This window comes from Zeus faber, assembly GCF_960531495.2.
Source record: "Zeus faber genome assembly, chromosome: 14".
Classification (NCBI taxonomy): Eukaryota; Metazoa; Chordata; class Actinopteri; order Zeiformes; family Zeidae; genus Zeus; species Zeus faber.
Window position 1 is genome coordinate 29569802 of NC_137200.1, and position 20659 is coordinate 29590460.

The window sequence follows — 20659 nt, forward strand, 5'->3', positions numbered from 1 at the left end:
GGCTGTGCCCCCAGAGGAAGGACAAGCCAGGATGGTTAAAAGCAGAGAATCCATTTCACCGGCCACCATCAAAAAGCATGTGCGTGTGTGTGTGTGTGCAAGCATGTGTTGTAGTGTGGTGTGTTGCGTGACGAATAAAGACTGTTTCTTCTTTCTTCATCATTATCATCATCGTCATGTTTGTCATCATCATCATTGTTGTCGTTGTCGTCCTCATCATCATCATCATCATCGTCAGTATCATCATCATCGTCGTCGTCGTCATCATCATCATCATCATCGTTGTTGTCATCATCATCATCATCGTTAGTATCATCATCATCATCAGCGTCATCATCATCATCATCTTCGTCTCTTCTGTTCAGCGCTGGTCAGGACGTTTTGTGATGGAATCTTAAGAAATGAACTGAAAACCTTAAAACAGAGCATCCAAAAAAACTGTAAAGGATGAAAAGAGGAAAATAAATCTGTTCATGTCTGATATTCTTATTGTTACCCAGGCGGGAAAAGTCTGTCATTTTTACAGCATCATTTGTCATTAAAATGTCTTCAAATGCAGTTGTAAGTAAAATACATACATAAAAAATATTATATTGTACATTCTATTGTATTATATTGAATATATACAATATTTACTGCAAATAGTTTGAGGTTTGTTTACTAACACTAAGAAAATACAGACAGGTAAATTGTTATTTAATATAGGATGAATATTCAGATAATTTCATTTTGACTAAAACAAATTGCTCCACGATATTCATTGTGGTGTGGTGGCCAAACCTGGTTTTACCCCTCACCCGCCAGAGAAGAAAAGCTTTTGTTTGTGTCTTTTAAGGGATTATGATGAGGAGCTCCACGCCTCGGCGCTGTGGGGATGCCAGTTCAGTCAGTTTTCAGAGTTATGTTGTGCCAAAGTTTTTGGCAACCCACAGCTCACTTGAAACGGGCGCTTCACTTCACAGGTAGTGATCAATATGGATGGTTATGCGTCAAACACACGGTAGTTCCGAATGTAGCTCTATTTAAAACACCTAAAATACATTTTTATTCCACCCCCCCAAAAAACTGCCATATCACTGTAAGTTCTCTTCATACAGCCATAGGGGGAGTTTTCCTGCGAAGCAAGGTGCAGGTCCCCACAACGCTGTAGCCCGGTCCTCATGAACATGTCCAGCAGTGTTAACAACAGTGGATAAACACAGTGTATTTGTTAAGACTAGTAATCGGGCTAAAAGCTCTTTATTTGTCTATGCATATGTTTGGTGAAGGTACACTCTGATGGTACTTTACACCAGCAGACAGTAACACTTTTTTTCTTTACATTTGAACTAGTGCAGTGGCTTTATAAGTGAAATTCATTTGGTATTTGGTAACTGCAATAACACATCTATTAAATTAGCAGTGATTAATTTCACTTCCCTTCTACAACTCCCATACAATCTCATTTTCAAGCTCCCTTTGGCCATGCAGTAGTCAGGACACGTTTTCCCACCATATTCCCGTCATATCCCTTTATTTTTTTCGTCCAAGTAGAAAGAGCTTTGCTCAGTAATTAAGCGATGGATTCCTGGCAGCCATGTGATTCATATAAAGAATCAAATTCCACGCTTGGCCGCTTGACAAGCCAATCGAATATAGCTCTCAGTGCACGTCCTCTATAGCACGCAGGTGAGAGGATCAGTGCCGCGCCTTTTAAAAGCAGAGCACTTAATAGGTGCAGCTACAGCAGACCGTCAGGCGCTCGCCCATCAAATTATTCATGTTTCAGAAATGTGTTGGTCGTGTGCATAACCCTCAAATGTAGCATTAGTATTACTTTGAAGATGAATGTTTAATATTGATATGGATCCAATAGTGTCACAAATGCAAAATATAAACTAAAGTCCATTTCACGCATGCTGTACACCCTGGAGTGCCGCTCCCCATCCCTTACTCGTCTGAGGTCTGAGTAGGATTTTTAAGAAACATAAAGATCCGTCTCCGTAGAGACGAGTTTCAGTTTTTCAACTTTGCAGCCGAGCCCCACGGTTCAGATGGGACTCACCGTATTTAATGTTTTTCGTTTATTACTGAAAACAAATCTATTTTTTAATATTTGTACGAAATATAAATTTGTAAAAAGCAACTGTTTGTTCTTTGTCAAATACCTTATTTGGATTGGGCATGTTACTGCTTCCATCCACAGCACAGCCGTACCGGCATTTACCCGAAAATGATCCCAAGTCTTGAGGTGGGAAATTGATGGAACAGATTTCCCAGAATATCGATCCCTGCTCCCATTCACACAAAACCTCATGCAGGAAATGTTCGGAAACATTTCAGGGATGGACTGCATGTGTGAAAGTGGCTTCAATGAGTTGCCTAGTGCTCAAACAGCTATAAAGGTAATTATGATAATAACTGATAATGCTAACATACTCTACTGTACATATATATTTAACTTTTGGGATTAAAAATATAAGGAGATGGTCAGAATTCACCAAATAAAGCCCACGTTCTGTGTGTACAAAGAATCACAGGTAGTCAGTGTTGAAATATGTATTTTTTATTATATTATTGTATTATGATATACTGTATATTATATAAATAATATGATATTATTTTATATTATGTAATAATTTATTTGTTTGTTTGTTTGTTTGGTTTGGATTTGAACTTATTTCATGTTTACCTTTTTATATATTGATTGCAGTTGGTGTTAAAATATCCTCGCTGCCACCAAAGGTTGTGTTTATCTGGCGTGTTTATTTTCTCTCTTATTTTCAAGTACAAATACCTTGTTTGTCCACTATTTTTCCAAAGATTCCACAGCTCTGTACATCTGTCTGCCTCCGTGTGTATGTGTGTGTATCTGTATATTTGTTTGTGTGTGTGTGTGTGTGTTTGCGTGCTGCTGTATTTTCATTTTCCAATTTCTCAGGGTTTATCCAGCAGATTCTCCGCAGTCTGCTCATAGAGAGTTGACCGTGGCCGCCAGGGTAATGTCACGCAATTGCAGGGAGGCTCAAAAAAGTAATAAAATAAATTAATAAAAAATAGTGGCTGTCACCCCCGAGTTATATTTCATAAGGAGACATTTCCATGAGGACAGCAGCCCTTCTCTGAACGGATGGCAGCGCAGAGAAACAAAAGGGGCGGTTTGGGAGTCTCTCCGCATTTCAACACACCGGAGTAGTGTGGAAGATTAATTGATTGATTGATTTGTTTGTTTGTTTGTTGGTTTGTTTGTTTATTTATTTATTTATTTACTCATTTATGTATTTATTTATTTATCCATTCATCTTATTTATTTATTTGTTTATTTGTTTGTTTGTTTGTTTTTTTTTGGTTGGTGTTTTTGTTTGTTTGTTTCTTTTTTCTTTCTTTGTTTATTGTTGAGGCCTCGAGTCCTGCAGCCGTATGGACATTCCACGGCCGCAGGAAAGCCCCGAGCAGAAGACAGAAGACCCCCCAGCCCCCAGAGAAGCCAGAACCCCATGGAGCAACTCCCGCGCACAGCCCAAGGAGCAAAAACGAGTCCCAGAGAGTGCGAGGAGACCCTGCACCCCTGAGGTGCGCACGTCAAGCCCACCCCCATGTGCAGGCACGAGAAGCAGCCGCAGGGAGCCGGCGGGGCCCCCTGGCTCACCAACGGACCGCACAAAGGCGAGCCCTGCCCTTCCACTACCGGCCCACCCGGCCGCCACGTAGCGGAGTGAGCTCACCCAGGACCCCCGGATGCCACCCCCCCCACTGACCTCCTAAACTGCCAGATATGTGGGCCCTCCACCACCACCCGGGGCAGCTGCCTCCAGTACCCCAACCCACACCCACGACGGCAAGCGGCTTCCAAGTGGCACCGGAAGGGTCGCAGCATGCTAGAAAAGACCCTGCACCAGGCGCGAGCCGCCGGAACCCAGCCGGCAGGGGGCCTGCCCGATCGCCCCTCGGACAACCACACCCCAACACCAACCTAACCATACCCGCACTGCCCACATCGCTCTCAAACATTGCACTGGAAAGTGCTCTTAACTGGGAGATATTTTTGTCAATGTTTTCAATAATCACGGGTCAGAGAAGCGAAACATATCCTTCGGTGTAGCACAGGGAGCTGTCTCGGTCCCCTTTGTTTTTCATTATAGCTGCTCACCCTGGCCAATGTCATCAGTCAGCACAATGTTGGGGAGACCGGGTTGGTTTGCACACAGCTATTTCCCTGTCCTTTGAAGGTCACAGAGGCAAAAAGGTTTCATCAGAATGTTTGCTTTCCTGACCTGAGCTCATCCACTATGCTCAAACGTCTGAAAGTTGTCACGATTTTTGGTGAAGGTAACATTTCAGATCGATAGTATTGAAAGTGAAAAGGTGCTCTGTGGGTTAAACGTGTGATAAAACTGTGTTAGATAGAGCTATTGGAAATTTGTTACTTCAAGTTAATAGACAGGAATTAGAATAAAGATTTGAAAGTCTGTGATGAGTGATGGTCGCTGCAACATCCTTTCATCACAAAGTCGGGTCAAATGTAAGTGGGGTTGGTTGGCACAGCAAATGTTTTAGCGATGCTCTCCTTGTTCATGAGCTTGTAGCTGTTAATGTATATTTTGTTGGGGTATACAAAAAATGTTTGTACTGTTAAATAATCATCATTATTGTTCATGGTCAATGGCAAAAGTCATTAGACATTCCTACTGATGAATTGTTTAAAAATGTTGTTTGGTTTTTAAAATGAGCAAATATTCTATTAAATGCTCATGTTTTCTGTTTCTGGTTTGAATTAAATGTTCAAATTGTTTTCTATTGGTTGTTTCATTTTTTTTGTAACTATCGCATTTTAACATTGTGCCAGTCAACCCCGTGATCATCTGGGTTGCTGGTTACTGGTACTAGTTACCACAAATCACCTAATTTGAAAAAGCATTTGTTTATATCAAAACATATTTATTCATAGCTGAGAACTTAAGTTTTCTTTTGCTGCTCGTTAGAGTATTTTAGCATAAATGATGCTAGAATAGCATCGGCCTCCCTGCAGAGAGCTGAAGAGGGGCAGGTGCTCAAAGTTAGATTTTAAAACGCCATTTCCAGCATAAGCCGTTGAATTTTAGCGACCCATTTACATCGGGTATGCAATGTCCTTTCATTTGAAATCGGTCTCATTTAACGATAACAAATGTTGAGTGTGTGAATTGCAAATTGAACGATTAATGACACAATAGTCTAGCATACTGTAAGTGGCTTTGAACAACAATAAACATTTTTTTTTCGATATTGCATGTCTATAAATTCTTTATTTTTTTTTATTTTTCCTTTTTTTTATTAAACATAGTGCTGTAGCTCTCCAGGGTTTTGTGGAGAAACTCAACCTGCTTACACAAAGGTTTCCTGCAAAAATGAAATTGCAAGGATTAGCTCAGTGTGATGAGCTGCCGCACAGTGAGCACTGAAGCATGGGCTGGAGGCCAGTCTTCACGCACTCAACCAAAGCTCCATTTGTTAGAGAATGTTGCTGCTCGGAGTCTAAATTATTGAGTCGTGCGATCGAAGCGAGCAGACCAACAGCCTGACGACGGACACGATTGTGACGGTGAAGATCATCCCAGAGCTCCCTCGCAGCACTTCCCTCCCGGCTTTGAGTCCCTCTCTTTCCATCCAAGTCAAGGCAGAGGTTCCTTTTATCAGATGATTGCAGGAGACGGCGGCGCTTCTTGAGACTCGGCGGCTCGAAGAGTTGAGCCGATAGATGAGCGCTTCAGATTTGCGGACTTCAGAGCCTGATTCTGAGTGAGATTTGGAAAACATATTTTTAGTCTGTCACATAAAAGCAAAACTAGAATCATATCATTACTACTAGAATGTATATTATCAATATACAGCGTTCAATTCCAACGTAAAAAAAAATGAACAAAAAACATCATAAACGTAGGCAAGTTTAAATATACATTTTGAAAATGAATCATTTGAGATCATGTATAGCACATTTGGGTTAAGGAGGAACATTTCAACACAATACAAACAAAACAGCTATTTTCAATACAAATAGAGAAAATAAATGATTTGAGGTCATGTACGTCACGTTTGGATTAAGAAGAAAGTCAGTTTGGGGCTTTTTTAACACTGTTAAACCTTTTCTCCACCTCAGTTTCCTGTGGGTGATCGACATAGAAAGACACAGAAAGACGCAGAAAATAGAAACTTCTGACAATGAACCAAAAACAAACTTTATTAGCAACACATTTTTCACAGTGGAGTTGTCAAAATCTTCTTCCCAGAGTCTGTCTCTGTGGATGTGGACCAGCCACAGGAAAGGGAGACGGAAAAAAGGTTTCACAGTGTGTTTAAAAAAAGAAAAAAAAAAGGTTTTCAACGTAATCCAAAGGTGACACGTGACCTCAAATCAGATTGAGAATAGCTGTTTTGATTGTATTGAATATTGTGACTAATTTATGGTTTATAGTAATGCTTTATTGGCAATACATTGGTGTATATATATATATATGTATATATATATATATACACTTGTATCTGATTTTTAATCTTATTTAATCATTTTAAATAATTGCTGTATTTACATTGTTGAGTTACTACTTGGTGATCCGTGTACCATGTGTACCGTGACTATACAATGACTATTTGCAATCCGAGGACTTTCAAGTACCTTCGAAGCACTATAGTGTTGTTGTCTATTATTTATATCAGCTGATCTGTAGGGCATGTGAAGCTGACGTCACGTCGCTGGAACAAGCCGCCCTAGTTTGGGGGATCGCTCGCATTGACTGTGATTGCCGGTCGGCATTCTTCCAGTTGAAAGACGGATTGGAAGTGGTGTTAGGTGAAAACGTGTCACGCAGCCGTCTTGCAACCGTCTTGTGTGAGACCTTGACCCTCCGTTTTCTCCCTTCCTGTCTCCATTTTTGTACATTTCATATGTTTTACTTGTTTCTTTCTCTATGCAATTGAATATAAGTGATCCTCCAAAAATGGCAACCGGAGTCCATAGCAACCGTCAATCTTCCCTATTTATCTGTCAATAATGTCATTGTCATCTATACTATTATAAGTGTGTATTTACAACCATGCCGGATTAAATTTAAATATATTACATTTCCTTGGTAAATCCATGTCATAAATGTGGTTCTGCAAATGATGTATTAACTCTATTAATGAAGAGTAAAAGTCTGATACATCAAAAATAGCCATAATGGGTCTTATTTGATACATCAGTAATTACTGGAAATGTACTGATCACAAGTGTTTTCGTTTTTAAGCAAAAACATAATTTTTGAAATTTGAATCTAGGCTAAATTTTTAAACTTTGGTTAGTTATTTAACACAGCAACCTTTTTATTTTCCATTGCGGTATGCCAAAAAGACAGTTTCTGTCCTCGTTCAGACGAATATAGACTTTTCCAGAGAAGACACTTGTGTAGTGATTGCCTGTGCAGAGCTTTTATGTGTCATATAATCATTAAACGGTGTATTTGGCATTTTGTTGGGCATAATGCACATCGCACCATGCAATGCAACACAATGACCAAAGCTTTCCTTGCAAAATGAATGTTTAAATAAAGTCACCGTCTGCGGTGCAGGGATAACCCGCCAGATCAAAACACAGCATTCTTGTGCGGTAAGTGTAAAACTGAACACAACAACTATTCAGGCTCCCGATATCGATATCTCTATATAATTTTTTTCACCTGACGTAGCGGCGACGTAGCTTAGCCGGCGTGTGAGGGTGGACATTTTTTCCTTCCCGGCAGGCGTTCCTTCCCGGCCGCGTACGTACATCAGCCCCGGTCAGTTCCCGTTGGAAATGGGCAGACGTGGCACGGGGCCACCGTCTCCTGCGGCAGGGAGGCCCAGGAGCGCCACACCTCCGGGCAGCGGGCGTGGCGGGACGCGCTGACCGAGTCGCCAAGCAATGACATCCACAATCAGATGTTTCCAAATGTCAATATATCAATGTTAGAAATAATCAATTATATTATGTTACACTGTAAATCGTAATGAATAGAATATGAATTTGGCGAGTTTCTGTCAGTTGGGTTTAACCCAGTTTTTGTTTACCCACATGTTTATGTTCCAGTGGCTCTAGTGCAACAGCTGTACGTGTTATTACATAATCATACGTTTATGTTGTGATAAATGGCAGAAAATGGCAACGGGGTTTTGAGGTATTTCATAGAAGGTCGTCTGTGTTGTTTAATTGATTGATTTAATTGTTGATTTTCCTCGACATGTTTGGGAGGCCTGCGGCGGGGGTTTGATTTTTGCGACAGGAGCGACGCCCTGAATGCTGAACAGCAAGGGATGGGGATTTTAGGGCTTCGTGAGACTTCAGATTTATCGCTGTCAGTTCTTTGCACTTCAAAGAAAGGTAATTAATGAACAAGGAGCCGTAAATCCAGCTGTGCAACGGTGGCGCTGAGCCGGTGCATCAGTGGATTTATAGTTATTTATGGAGATGTATTGCAACCGATGAAGATGGATGTGACTGAGCGGAGGGAGACGGCGCCGGTGCCAAGAGAAGCGTGAACGTGTCCGATGATTTTAAGAAAGTGTGAAGAGGCTGGACTCCAGTCAAGGCCGATGACACAAATGCCATTAAACTGATTTTGATAAACATCATTTTGTGTTTCTGTTCTCAATAACAACATCCTAGCATGGCTTGATGCACTGCTTTTTAAATACAAACATATTTATTTCGTGTCAAATTGGACTAATTGTAAAGATTGTGATTAATTGCCCAAATATCATGCGGTTAATCGTGATTAATTATTTTAATCATTTGACAGCCTAGTTTCATTAGAGAACAGTCATATATTTCCGTTTACGGCTCAAAGAAAAAACACGTTCTAGTGTGCGGTGACTCTCAAATTAGACCTTGGTTGAAAAACGGCGGATCTGCCATTATCCTCCTCTTCCTTTGCTCTGAGCAAGTTGTTAAGAAAACTCGTCACTGGGGGGCCGGGCTGTGGCTGGAGGGGCCGTCTGCCGCCCACTGTTCTGTGGTCCGCATGGCGGGCCGCTCTGCACCCGTGGCTGGTCGCTGTAGGTCGGGTGCCTCCGGGTCCTGGAGGTGGGCGTGCTAATGGGCAGTCGTGTCTGGGGTGGGGTCCGCCTGGTCCTTCCCAGGCCTGCTGCGCCCCTGCGTTGATCTGGTTGCGCCTCACCTATCTCTCCCAGTGCCAAAGCTCATACTCAGTACATCAACCACACAATGGGCCAAAGGTTAGGGTTAGGGTTAGGGTTAGGGTTAGGCTTGCTGCACGGGTGGGGTGCTAGCTATGCGGGTGGGGATGCGGCAGGCAGCTGCTCCTGTCCCAACTTCTGCGGCTGCTCAGGGCTTTTCTGCAGCCGTGGGCTATTTGGCTGCGGGACTGTGGGGTGGCTACGGGGCCCTTTCCACTGCTTGGAGGCGCCACCGACCTATACGGTCGGTATTTTGTCGTGGAAGAAGAATAAGAATCTTTATTCGTCACATGACACACCGCACTACAAAAACACATGCATACACACACACACACATACACACACACACACACACACACACACACACATACACACACACACACACACACACACACACACACAGACACACACACACACACACACACACACACACACACACACACACATACACACACACACACACACACACACACACACACACACACACACATACAGGCAGACAGGACCACACGCCATCACCCTCCTGGTTGCATCCTTCTCCTTTTCTCCCTCATTTACTGCCATAACTATGACAGGAAGAGGCCACGTGACCGGTTGCTGTTCCAGTTATTAACTTCCAATACATGTTGTTGTCTGATGTTTATGTTTTTCCATGTACATATTGTTGTTTGTATCTATGTTTATGTTTTTCTATGTACATGTTGTTGTTTGTTTCTACGTTTATGTTTTTCCATGTACGTGTTGTTGTTTGTTTCTATGTTTATGTTTTTCCATGTACGTGTTGTTGTTTGTTTCTATGTTTATGTTTTTCCATGTACGTGTTGTTGTTTGTTTCTTTGTTTATGTTTTTCCATGTACATGAAAAAAAAGCAGATCTATAAAAATGGGTTTTGATCAGTGATTTAAAAGAAGTCACTGATTCTGCCAGCCATATCTCCTCAGACATTTATCGTTTTTTTTTCAAGTGTTTATTTGATTACCTAAAAAAAAAAACATAAATGTCGACGTAACATGAAGCCATGAACCTTATTTAAACATCCTTAATTCGATTGTTGGTTAAAAAGTATTGTAGTCAAAGAGTTGTTGCACAAAACTGTAACTGTGTAACAGCATCTCTCAGCGCTGCTCAGGCTGGAAAGCAGCAGGGCATTCTGGGTAAAGCAGCAGTGCATTCTGGGTAAAGCAGCAGTGAATTGTGGGTAAAGCAGCAGTGCATTCTGGGTAAAGCAGCAGTGAATTATGGGTAAAGCAGCAGTGCATCCTGGGTAAAGCAGCAGTGAATTATGGGTAAAGCAGCCCCTTTGCTGTGAGTTACACACCTAAAGGAATATCTATTGAATATCTGGAAATCAGGAGTTGTTAATAATATAATAATAATATCATAATATCAACGTCAATTTTGGAAATGTGTTCAAATCCTCATTCCAGATTCAGTGTGGCTGGTTGAAATCACCACCGACTGAGCACCGAGGAAGCTGAGCTACTTTTTGTTGCTCTCTTCGTCACAAATGCGAAAAGAAAATGTCGAAAGAAGGGTGGTGGGGCGGGGTCCAATGAAAGTAAATGTCCTGCCTTGAGTGGGCGGGGATTGTGTAGCCACGCCCACTTTGTGACCGCGCCCACTGTGCTTTTCAGACATCCTCCCGTCATCCTCACTCCTTGAATGACAGAGCTGTGTTTGGAGTGGGTTTTTTAAGTTGTTTTCAAATTTTAACTTGCTATTAACTTATTTGATGAATATCATGATACTGTATCTGAAAGGCGGGAGCAGACATGGTCGATCAAATGATTTGGACATATTAGGTTTGGGTCAATCTGAATGTGTCCTGTTAGGTTTGGTGTGACAGTCAGTACCTGAGGTGTGAAACCATATTTTACCATCCATATTTCATGGGCATATAATATGCATGAAATTATGTGACCCCAGTTCAAACCATTCAGCATCTCTCTTTGTCTAGGTCTGGGAGAAATGAATAAAGAATATATATTCATTACTTTTTTCGGATTGTTGACAGTGATTAATTATTTTGGGGACTATTAAGGACGCTAATGGACGGAATTGGTTGGCGATTGACTGGAGTGATACAGCCAGCGATTAAAAGAATTGCCGTTTCTGACTCTTTTTTTTGTAACAATGGAACTAAAAGTAATTAAAGCATCAGCAGGAGACTGAAATGAAGCGGTGAGGTGAGTCCACAGCTCTGCTTCTTGTTACCAAACTATACACTGGAGAAAAAAAGCATTAGATTGGAGTCACTGGGAGTCAACTTCAAAAATGGCTTTCATTTGTAAAACCTATTGTTTAGCTCTTTCCAGCTTAAAATGAACATCTTAATTGATCAAATTAAATCTGAGGAACCTAAAAAATATATATAGGCTTTTTAAATGATTTAATGTTGACAAAGGTCAACAACATCAGCTGGCCATACCTGAGCTGAAGACATGCATGTGGACACACATCATAATAATAAGCTTCATAATTAGGAATAATATAGAAAGTGTATTTTCTTTGATGTTCTGGGGAAAAGGGAAAGGTCTTTTTCCAATATGTCAGCGGCGCTATGGAAAGTGGAGGACATTAACGAGACGGCTGGACAAGATAAGCAACAAATTGGGCACTGAGGGAGGTAACAGCCATGAGACCGCTGGCCTTTACTCTCACCCCGAGGGCAGCGGAGCCGCAGAGACAGGAGCCACCGTTTAAAGGTGGAGTCGGCGCAGAGCCCACGTCCACACCGCTCAGACGGTCCAATTAGCCAAATGTCACGAGACGCGGATGAGCCTTCGTCGGCGAGGTTTCATGTTATCGCAGTGAAAAGGTTGCCTGTTCCACCTTTGGTGCATTTTCCAGCGCTTTGGATAGCACTTTTCACACAGGGCAAGGTACAGTATCAGCAAAGGTGTAGTAGTAATAAGGTAAGGTGAAGCAACAGAAAAGCCAGTAAAGCAACGGCACAAGTACAGTTAGGGACAATGTACAGCCAGACAGTGGTTATCGCAAAATAACCCATAATGATCGGCTGGGTGCACATTATCCTGTATATCGGACACGTGCGGGGGGGGGGGTTCACCTGCCCCTTTGCCCCTTGATTCCCCGTGGGCCTGGGCCCCACCATATAAGTATTCATGGGAAGCGTGTCCTCGGCGCATCTGCGACCTGCGCTCCGCTGTGAGTCCCCGTGCCTCTCCGTTTGCTTAGGGAAGGAACCAAACCATGGTGCGTAAGGGGTGCACTTCCTACACACCCATCCCCGCTCGTCTCTTCAAGGCTCCCGCTGCAGCTCCTATGTGGCGTCACAAGATGGCGCCACTAGCCGGTGTTAGCATTAGCATGTAAGCGATGTGAAATGAGGGAATTTAATCCAAAAGAGAGGAGAAGTGATTGCGGTTGCCCGTGACAACGGTCTTTATTCACAAATGGCCAAGCACTGACTGAAGGGAATGCAGTATTCCACGGAGCTGCAGTGCAGTAAAACAGTATCAAAGTGCAAAGTGAGCTGTGAGGAAAACATTTAGATCCCATTTCTGGTTTTGCATGAATTCCTCCCATGTGGAAAATACTTGACTTATTTTGAGTTTTTCTTTTTTCTTTTTTAATTGCTTGTTTGATCGAGCCGGACCTCTGTCGGAGCATCTCTTGAATTCAGTGAATTGGACGCTGCCGTTACGAGCCTCTCTGTTTGTAGGTCATCTTTTCCCACGCCACTGAAAGGCACAGGAAGGCTCTTCCCTTTCCCTTCACTTTTTCTTTCTCCTGCCAATTCCCTGCGCGCTGGGGTCAGGCCGTGGGGCGAGCCGCCCGGCGGCCCCCTGCGGAGCAGCTTCAGAGCCGAGGTCACGCCATCGGAGCCGAAGCGTATTGTCACGGGAGGGGGGTGAACGCTGGGACCACGCTCCGGTTGCCCCAACTCTACGCGCCGATGGAAATTTGAAACATCTTCCAGCGTCGCCGTTCGTATGGAAAGGGAAAAAATAAGCGATCGATGTGAAAGTCCTTCACAGCTCGACACGGGAGAAATAAAAACCAGAGATGTAGAAATGCCTCCGTTTCTACGAGGAACGGTCGAAAAACGGGGAAATGCTCACGCGTGACTAGACTCCCACCGCTGCAACTCAGCCAGAGCATATCGAACGCCTATAGATTGTTAACGTTTGCTCGCGGTATTATGGGATGTTGGTGGCTATGGATCGACTTCCCGGCGTGTATTTATCCTGTAGATCTAATGGCTGCTCCGTGTCGCAGCAGCGCGGGCTCTCCTCACGGTTGACTGAGTGGCGGCGAGCCGTCGGGCCGCGAGCGCTGCCGATCAATGTGTTTGTGTAAGTGCTTTGGCTCCGTTTGCCGTCGGGTTTTTTGATTTCGGGAATTTGACGGAGGAGGCAATATTGCGCTCGTCCGTGCCCATATTATCAAAGGTACGTCACCGTGTCAAGTGTTGATTCCTACGTGTACGTGACATCATCAAAATTCAAAATTCAAAATTCAAAATTCTGCATATACAGTATATACAGACAACTGTATGTCTAGTTTAAGAACAGTTAACCTTTCAATACAATTACAAGATTTCATATTAATATTGTATTGCATTCCTAATGAATGGCAGCAGATAACTACAGGACTAGATGATGTGATTTTGACTCATTCCTAATGCGGCAAACTGAGCTGCTGCAGCTCAGTTTGCCGCTGTTTCTGTTGCTGCACAGATACAGATTAGGTGGAGTTGTGTGGGAGGCAGCAAGCAGGGTGTGTTAACATCACCCCCGCTGCCCCGCCGTCCAGCCATGCCGGTTTTTATCGACACCTGATGGACACGTCGCCGCCCGGACGCCGCCGCGCTCTGCGTGTTGAGCAGCAGAAAAGAAAAGGGATCACAGCCCTTCCAGCGCTGGGAGGGAGAATGCATACAAATACTCTCTCTCTGTAAATACTGTTGAGATAAAGTGGCTTTAACAAGTTCGTCTTAAAGTGGTAATCCATGAGATTATTTTGTCAAAAGAAAATCCCTTATTTGATACTTAATTGAGCTGCCACTTCGTAAGAAACTGCCAATCAATGTATTTGCGTTATGTATCGGTCTCCTGTCTCCAGTGTTGTGCGGCCTCCATTGTTGGTGGCGGGGTCCGCCACAAAAATAAAAAACAATGAGAAGAAGACATACGTTGAAGAAAAGAATGTGACCGTCTTCGAGCAAAGGCCTTGAAAAAACATGTTGCCCTTTCACTTGTTGGACTGGTGTAATTTCCTAGTTTTGGTTTCTTCCGTACGGGATGCATTTATTCATTCATTACAAATATAAAGCGTATATGCAGTATACTAATACAGGATTTAGAATTCCATCTGCAGCCCTTGAAGTGAATATTCTGACTGCATTGAAGGAGAAAGGAGGGTGGATTGGGAATGGAAACTCAAACAGTTGGTAACTCTGAGGCGTCCACATTGACAGGAGCTCTGCGGACGACGTGGACCGAGCCAATCAGGAAGCAGTACATGTCACTTTCACATACACACTTTATTTTGCATCAATGTATTGAAAAAACGGCCGGACTGTTTGTGGCTATGTGTTCCTGAGGGCAAACCAACTCGGCAGGTAAAGATTATTTTACAGGGAGACCCATCACAAGAGCGACCGGAACAGAAGCGTCAAAAAGTGTTGAAACACTGCACCGTGAATCTCATAGGCAGAAAGAAAAACTCACTGGCGGCATTTTATAAATTGTAGAGACTACCAAAGACATTCTCAGCCTTTTTAAGGGGGCTTCTTTGCAAATAATTAGGTCTTGTGTATCATGCAAGACTAAAAAGAGTCATTCTGTCATGAAGAGTCACAGTGATGGAATCGTGATGTCATCGGGGCGCGGCCCAGTGTGGCCAAATCAATGTTGTGCAGGTGGGTAGTGCATAGTGCCTGGCTCCGGACTCTTTCCTATAATGTTCTTACTGTTCTCCCTCTATAGATTATCTAAAAAGAAAAGATGAAGAACAACGGCTTCTGTCAGTCGACTACTTTTCAGAAATAGATGCAGAAATGAAGTTGTTGCTTTACTGTCACCATCAAAACTGGGGACACACAAAGGGATACTGGGCGTTGGCTGAGGGGCTGCATGCTGGCTGCGGTGACTCAGTGCGTTGCAGTGCACGCAAGTGTCGGCAGTTACTTTTGCGTGGAAAAAGCCCCGTGATATTTCGTACAGTATTTCGGTATTCTCTTCGTAGATTTGTTTTTCTTCCTCGTGACTTTGAATAAAAGGGCCTCCGTCACCGTCAGATATTCTATTGAGCCGTAGTTTGTTTCAATATAATAGATTTCCCTCTTTATGACTCTCCTCTTCAGCTCAGCTGATGATGAGTTTGTGCTTATAATCACCGAAACGCCCTGTGCAAAGTACAACGATACAGTAGCTTCATGAGCCGACATTTGAGCAAAAATTTGAACAAAACAAAACACCTCAACTTAGGAAAGGTACATCAGATTTGGCTTGCATAGCAAAGCAAAAGACGAAAGGAACTGACAAATTAAAAAACGGAATTATTTACAAATGACGCGAGTCCTTCACCTTCATCCGTCAGCAGTTAGTTGTGAGGCTCCTTCTTCTCCGCCGTGTGAGTTTCTGTACACCGCGTGACAGGAAGCGGAAGCGGACACGTAACACATACAGTCGTATTATCTTTTGCGCGGGAAGCGGCATAAAGGAGAACACTGTGAGACCGGCGTCTGTGTCTGTACACCACATTTACAGATCTGCGTTTGGTCCGCACCCCACGCTCCCCCCCCGGATCCTCCCTGGTTTCCCTTCGTTCAGCGGCCGGAAGTTCGTCCGTCGTCGTTTGGCGGAGAGAGGAAAAGTCTCATTGCGACGCTCTGTGCGGCGTCCTGGGACGGAACGCCGGCGGCGGGAACCACGCGCCCCAAGGACTCTGTGGACGAGACAGCGAGACGCACGCTCAACATTTTGGGAACAGATCGTCTTCGCTTCGGTGGAACATTGTTTTTTGCAATTTTGAAATCGTCTCTCGGGATTTACAGCGGTACGATGTCGTGACACAAATGACCCCGGAAAGGTTTTTCTTCTTTGGACGGTGAGCAAAGCGCATCGGTTCTCAGCATGGGGTCCAAAGTTCAACTTCACCATTCAATTATAAGGCGTTAGAGAATCCACAATAATGACGTTTTGATCCTAGTTTCACTGTTATCTCCCAAAATATGGTATAGACAGGTGGAATATGATAAATATCATCAAATGGCCTGTGAGCCTGATGCGCAGCAAATTAGGGTCCTCGAGAGATTCAAATTAATTAGAATTAATGAGCAGTGAGTGACAGGCTGTAGAATTATTCATACATAAATACATAAATCAACTATATACATTTTTTTGTCTTTCAAGACGACTCACATTTCTCCCTCTTGTCACTTCTGTTGGCGGAGGGATTCCCGCTGTTGGGGTGGTGTGCGTGGCCGGTGCCGGGGGGCCTGTGCGGGACCCCCCTCCCTGGCGTGGCCCTACCGGACGCCGCCGTGCCGCTCCAGGACGCCGCCATGTGCTGGCGCTCCAGCGTGGACACGGTCACCATGCACTCGTCCGAGGGGTCGGAGGTGGCGGCGGCCGCCCACGAGCTGTGCATGCGGCTTCCCACACCGTGCAGCGAGTTCAGCGCTGCAGGTTCAGATTCAGATTCAGGTTGAGAATGAGTTTATTTGTCATTTGCGCAGGTACAGGACAGCACAGCACATTGGAATTATCATGCGTGTCTTTCAGTCGACTTTTTAAACATGAAATGGTAATTAAAGAAGCAAGAATTATAACACTATATTGAGTTAAATAATAAAGAGATATTGAATTGATTGCACACAACAAATACATACTATATATACCTAAAGAAATAATATGATGAAAATATAGCTGCAGGCAGCGACACATGGGGTCCAGTCTTGTCATTTTTTGTACGCATCACAGGTTTCTGAGGTTCCCAGGATCAGTAATCTGAGGTTCCCCGACTGCGCTCTGTGATATATCTTGTATCAACTTCTGCAGTGATGGGGCCGCGCCGGGCTGGGGTCTGGAGGAGGTTGAGTTCAAGTTGCCTCAGCAATCCTGCTGTACAATTGGCTGTTGGCGTCACATGGTTGTTTCTCTGCTCTGTACGATTGGCTGTTGGCGTCACATGGTTGACTGAGGAAAGACTCTGTATGACAGAGATACAGGTAAGCCAGGAGCGTGGGAGGGGGTGAGGTAGTTAAATACAAAACACAGCTGTAAGGGGTGTGGGCTTTTTTGTGAGGTGTTCAGTGTCCACGCTGTGAATGAGGTGGGGGATGTGCCTTCTTCAGCAGCCTGACGGAGTAAAGCCGCTGCTGTGCTTTCTTCACTGTGGCCACAGTGTTTTTGGCGCAGCTCAGGTTTTCTGTCGTGTGAAGGCCTCGAAACTTGTGATCGTCAGCCTGCTCCACCTCAGTCCCCTTGATGGCGAGAGGCTGCAGAGGGGGGCCTCTCCTCCTGAAGTCCATTGTTATTTCTTTGGTTTTGTCTATGTTAAGAACAAGGTTGTTGTCCTCTCATGATTTTGTTCACTAGTTACAAGGACGGACGGAAAAGGAGGATGGAAGCGGAAGAGGCAATAAATCAATCAAGCGGTGGCGGAATGAGCGCTTATTATCTGGATAGTGTTAAGAGGGATAACATACGGCCGGCTGGTCTTTATCCCCAAATAGCATCCAGACTGTACGCTACATGCCCGCCCCCAAGCTGTGACGGGCTGTTGATTGCATTTTATTTTGGCACGAATAGCGCGAGCACATTTTGAAATGTAATCAGCTCCAATCAACCTCATCCAGAAATGCAGTCGCTTTGCTTTGAGTTCAGTTTAGTTACGTTCAACGTGTCACTGGAACAGAGAGAAATGCAATGAGCTTGTAGTTGACTGTTTTCCTAGATTCTGATTTGGCATAAAAAACGTGTCGCAATAAAAAGCAATGCTATCGAAATAAAAACCAGCAAGCAGTGGAGTGTATTGTATTTTACAATACTTTTTGCATTTAATTATGACACGAGTAAAGATAAACATAAATAAATATATATACTAATATGCATTTGCTTTCACTTAATTCCCTAAGAGAGTGTCTGAGAGAGCGTCCCTGTTATGCACGGTGCTTTATGTGTTTCGTTCAATAAGGTAACGGAGAGGCACGGGGACGCACAGCGGAGTGGCCGTTACTGTAGGAAGAGCGTCCGCCCTACATCCGCACACACGGGGGGAGGGGGGATTGATGGCTCTGTGGAACCTGAGAGAGTGACTGAGAAAGTCTCCCTGTTACAGATTTGCAGGATTTATTATTTACAAGTGAAGAGTATTCACACACAAAAGAATGTTTTTTACCAATGAGTTGCCATAGCAACGAAAAGCTACGGGGCCACATGCGTGGCGCGGCACGGGACGCACAGGGCTTATTTTGTTTTGTTCAATTAGGAAACGGAGGAAAATAAATACCCTAAAAATAATAAATAATCTAAAATAAAAACACATTGTTTTTATTTGTTTTGTTTGGAGAAACAGGGAACAGGGATGTGGAGTGGAGATCGTATCCCTAGTTTGAAACGTATACTTTTACAGGGTAAAAATGCCAATACAACCATGTGACAAGAGAACGCCTCATATAAGATGATGCTGAACAACGGGTGGGGGCGGGGCACAGGGTGGTGCCATGGGGGAGCACCACACCCCAAGAGATGTTCCTGCCACGGCAGCGCTCGTTATAAACAGATCAGCGGCCGTCATCCCCAGGAGTGACAGAGCGCTGATCGTACTCCAGAGCGTGTTCAAAGCACAAGTCACTCCGTCTCACCGTCCGTGTTGGTTCCTCTCCGTCTGGGCAGCGTTCCCACCGCCTCCGTCCGGGGTTTGAAGCCGGGCGGCGCCGCCCTCTTGTGGCCCAGGCTCCGGGTGCCCAGAGCGCCGGCGTCCGCCGAGCCGGCAGCGCCCGGGCGGTTGTGCTGGGAGCGGGGTTTACCTGGAGGAGGGTGGGAGGAGAGGGGGAGGGAAAGGGAGGAGAGGGGGAGGAGAAGGGTAAGATTTGACTCAACACTGGGGGCTCTTGAGGGCAGAGGATCGGCCCCCGCGGTAAGTGAGATCAGACGGTGATTAAAGAATCTCCTCTGACTGGATATTCATTCATTTAATTTTGTCGCTTTAGCAACGTTTCTCCTTTTATTTCTTTATTCCATTTCTTCCCAATGCGTTTGCAATTTTGCTTAGAGTTGATGCATTATGTGCTTTTGATTCTGGATTCTTGTCTTTGTTTTTAGATTTTTTTCGATTTTTTGTGCATCCCCCATAATTGAATTTGATTCGTAGTGGAAGAAGGACTGTGGAGCTAAAATCAAAAATAAACAAAACAAAGGTAAAAAAAAACAAAAATAGAAACTAAAAAATGACGACAATATGGCGTCCGCCGCTGGGGAAATCCTGTCACCACCACTGCTTTGTTCACTATTTCTGAGGTTAGTTGACTGAGCTCCTAAAAAACCAACAGCATATATATTATATTATATATTTGACAACTGAGATTCTTTAGCCAGACGTGTTTGCATTTCTCATGCTGCATGTGTAAATATTTGGCATAAATCAGAGCGGTATTTTGAGCCGTAGCTCTGCTCTAATCTCCATGTGCATTTCAAACAGCACGGGTTGAACCTCGTCTAAAATTAGATTCACTTTTAAACAAAATATATTATTTTATCCCTATGGGAAAAGCCGTCAAAGCATGAAGCGCCGTCACAGTTTTCCCCTCTGCGGAAATTGTTTCAGAAAGAAACCTCTATTTATAATAACTTATCATAAATTTTAAATGTGAGACTGGGGGGCTCTTGTCAGGAAGAAAGTTGTACAGAAATAGGAAGTTATCCTCCAAAGACTTAAAAAACACTTTCTGACGAACACGTATGGTGACAGGTGCCCAGTCTTTACTGCGAGCTCATATTAAGCTCAAATAATTGTATTCATCACTTTTTAAAAATGTTTTTTTTTTTTGCGCTTGTGTTTTTCTCGCGGATTAAAGGATTGCGAGCGGTTATGCTAATGTGCACCTTGATTCGGCCTCTGCATCAACTGGATGTTTATTATAGACACACATAAAGAGATCAGCGCTGCTATAAAGGACCCATGTGTCTTTCTAAAATAAGCCGCGTGTCTGCCCCGCTGAAATTAACGCGGCGTCTTAAGCCAACAATCTTCTGCCGGTTGGTATAAATGCTCTAACAGGGCTATATATTTTCAGAAAAGATGAAAGAAGATAAGTTTAAAATAAAATGCCCGTGCACAGACCATAATGTCCTCTTATTCCCTGTCAGCGGCTACCTTGAAACGAAAGAAAATCACGATTCTTTTGAATTTTGGTGAAAAGGCAGCACCTCAGAGCGGTGTCAGGTTGGGGCTGGAGGGACTCATTTATGATTAGGCCCAAGGTGCAGTCCGGCCATCTGCATATCAGCCTACGAAAGC

The 20659-nt window shown here is 43.9% G+C and overlaps 1 protein-coding gene across 1 annotated transcript in view; it reads right to left on the reverse strand.

Moving 5' to 3' along the window:
* Positions 1 to 15736: 15736 nt before the first annotated feature.
* LOC307240031 (roundabout homolog 2-like) overlaps positions 15737 to 20659 on the reverse strand; it is a gene marked incomplete at its 3' end in the record, with an annotated part of 98894 nt that continues 93971 nt past the window's right edge. The window contains exons 26-28 of the mRNA XM_080013606.1: positions 19005 to 19169; positions 16576 to 16818; positions 15737 to 15774 (exon numbers count right to left, since the gene is read on the reverse strand). Coding sequence (XP_079869732.1) covers positions 15737 to 15774; positions 16576 to 16818; positions 19005 to 19169 — 446 coding nt within the window. The remainder of the gene's footprint in view (positions 15775 to 16575; positions 16819 to 19004; positions 19170 to 20659) is intronic.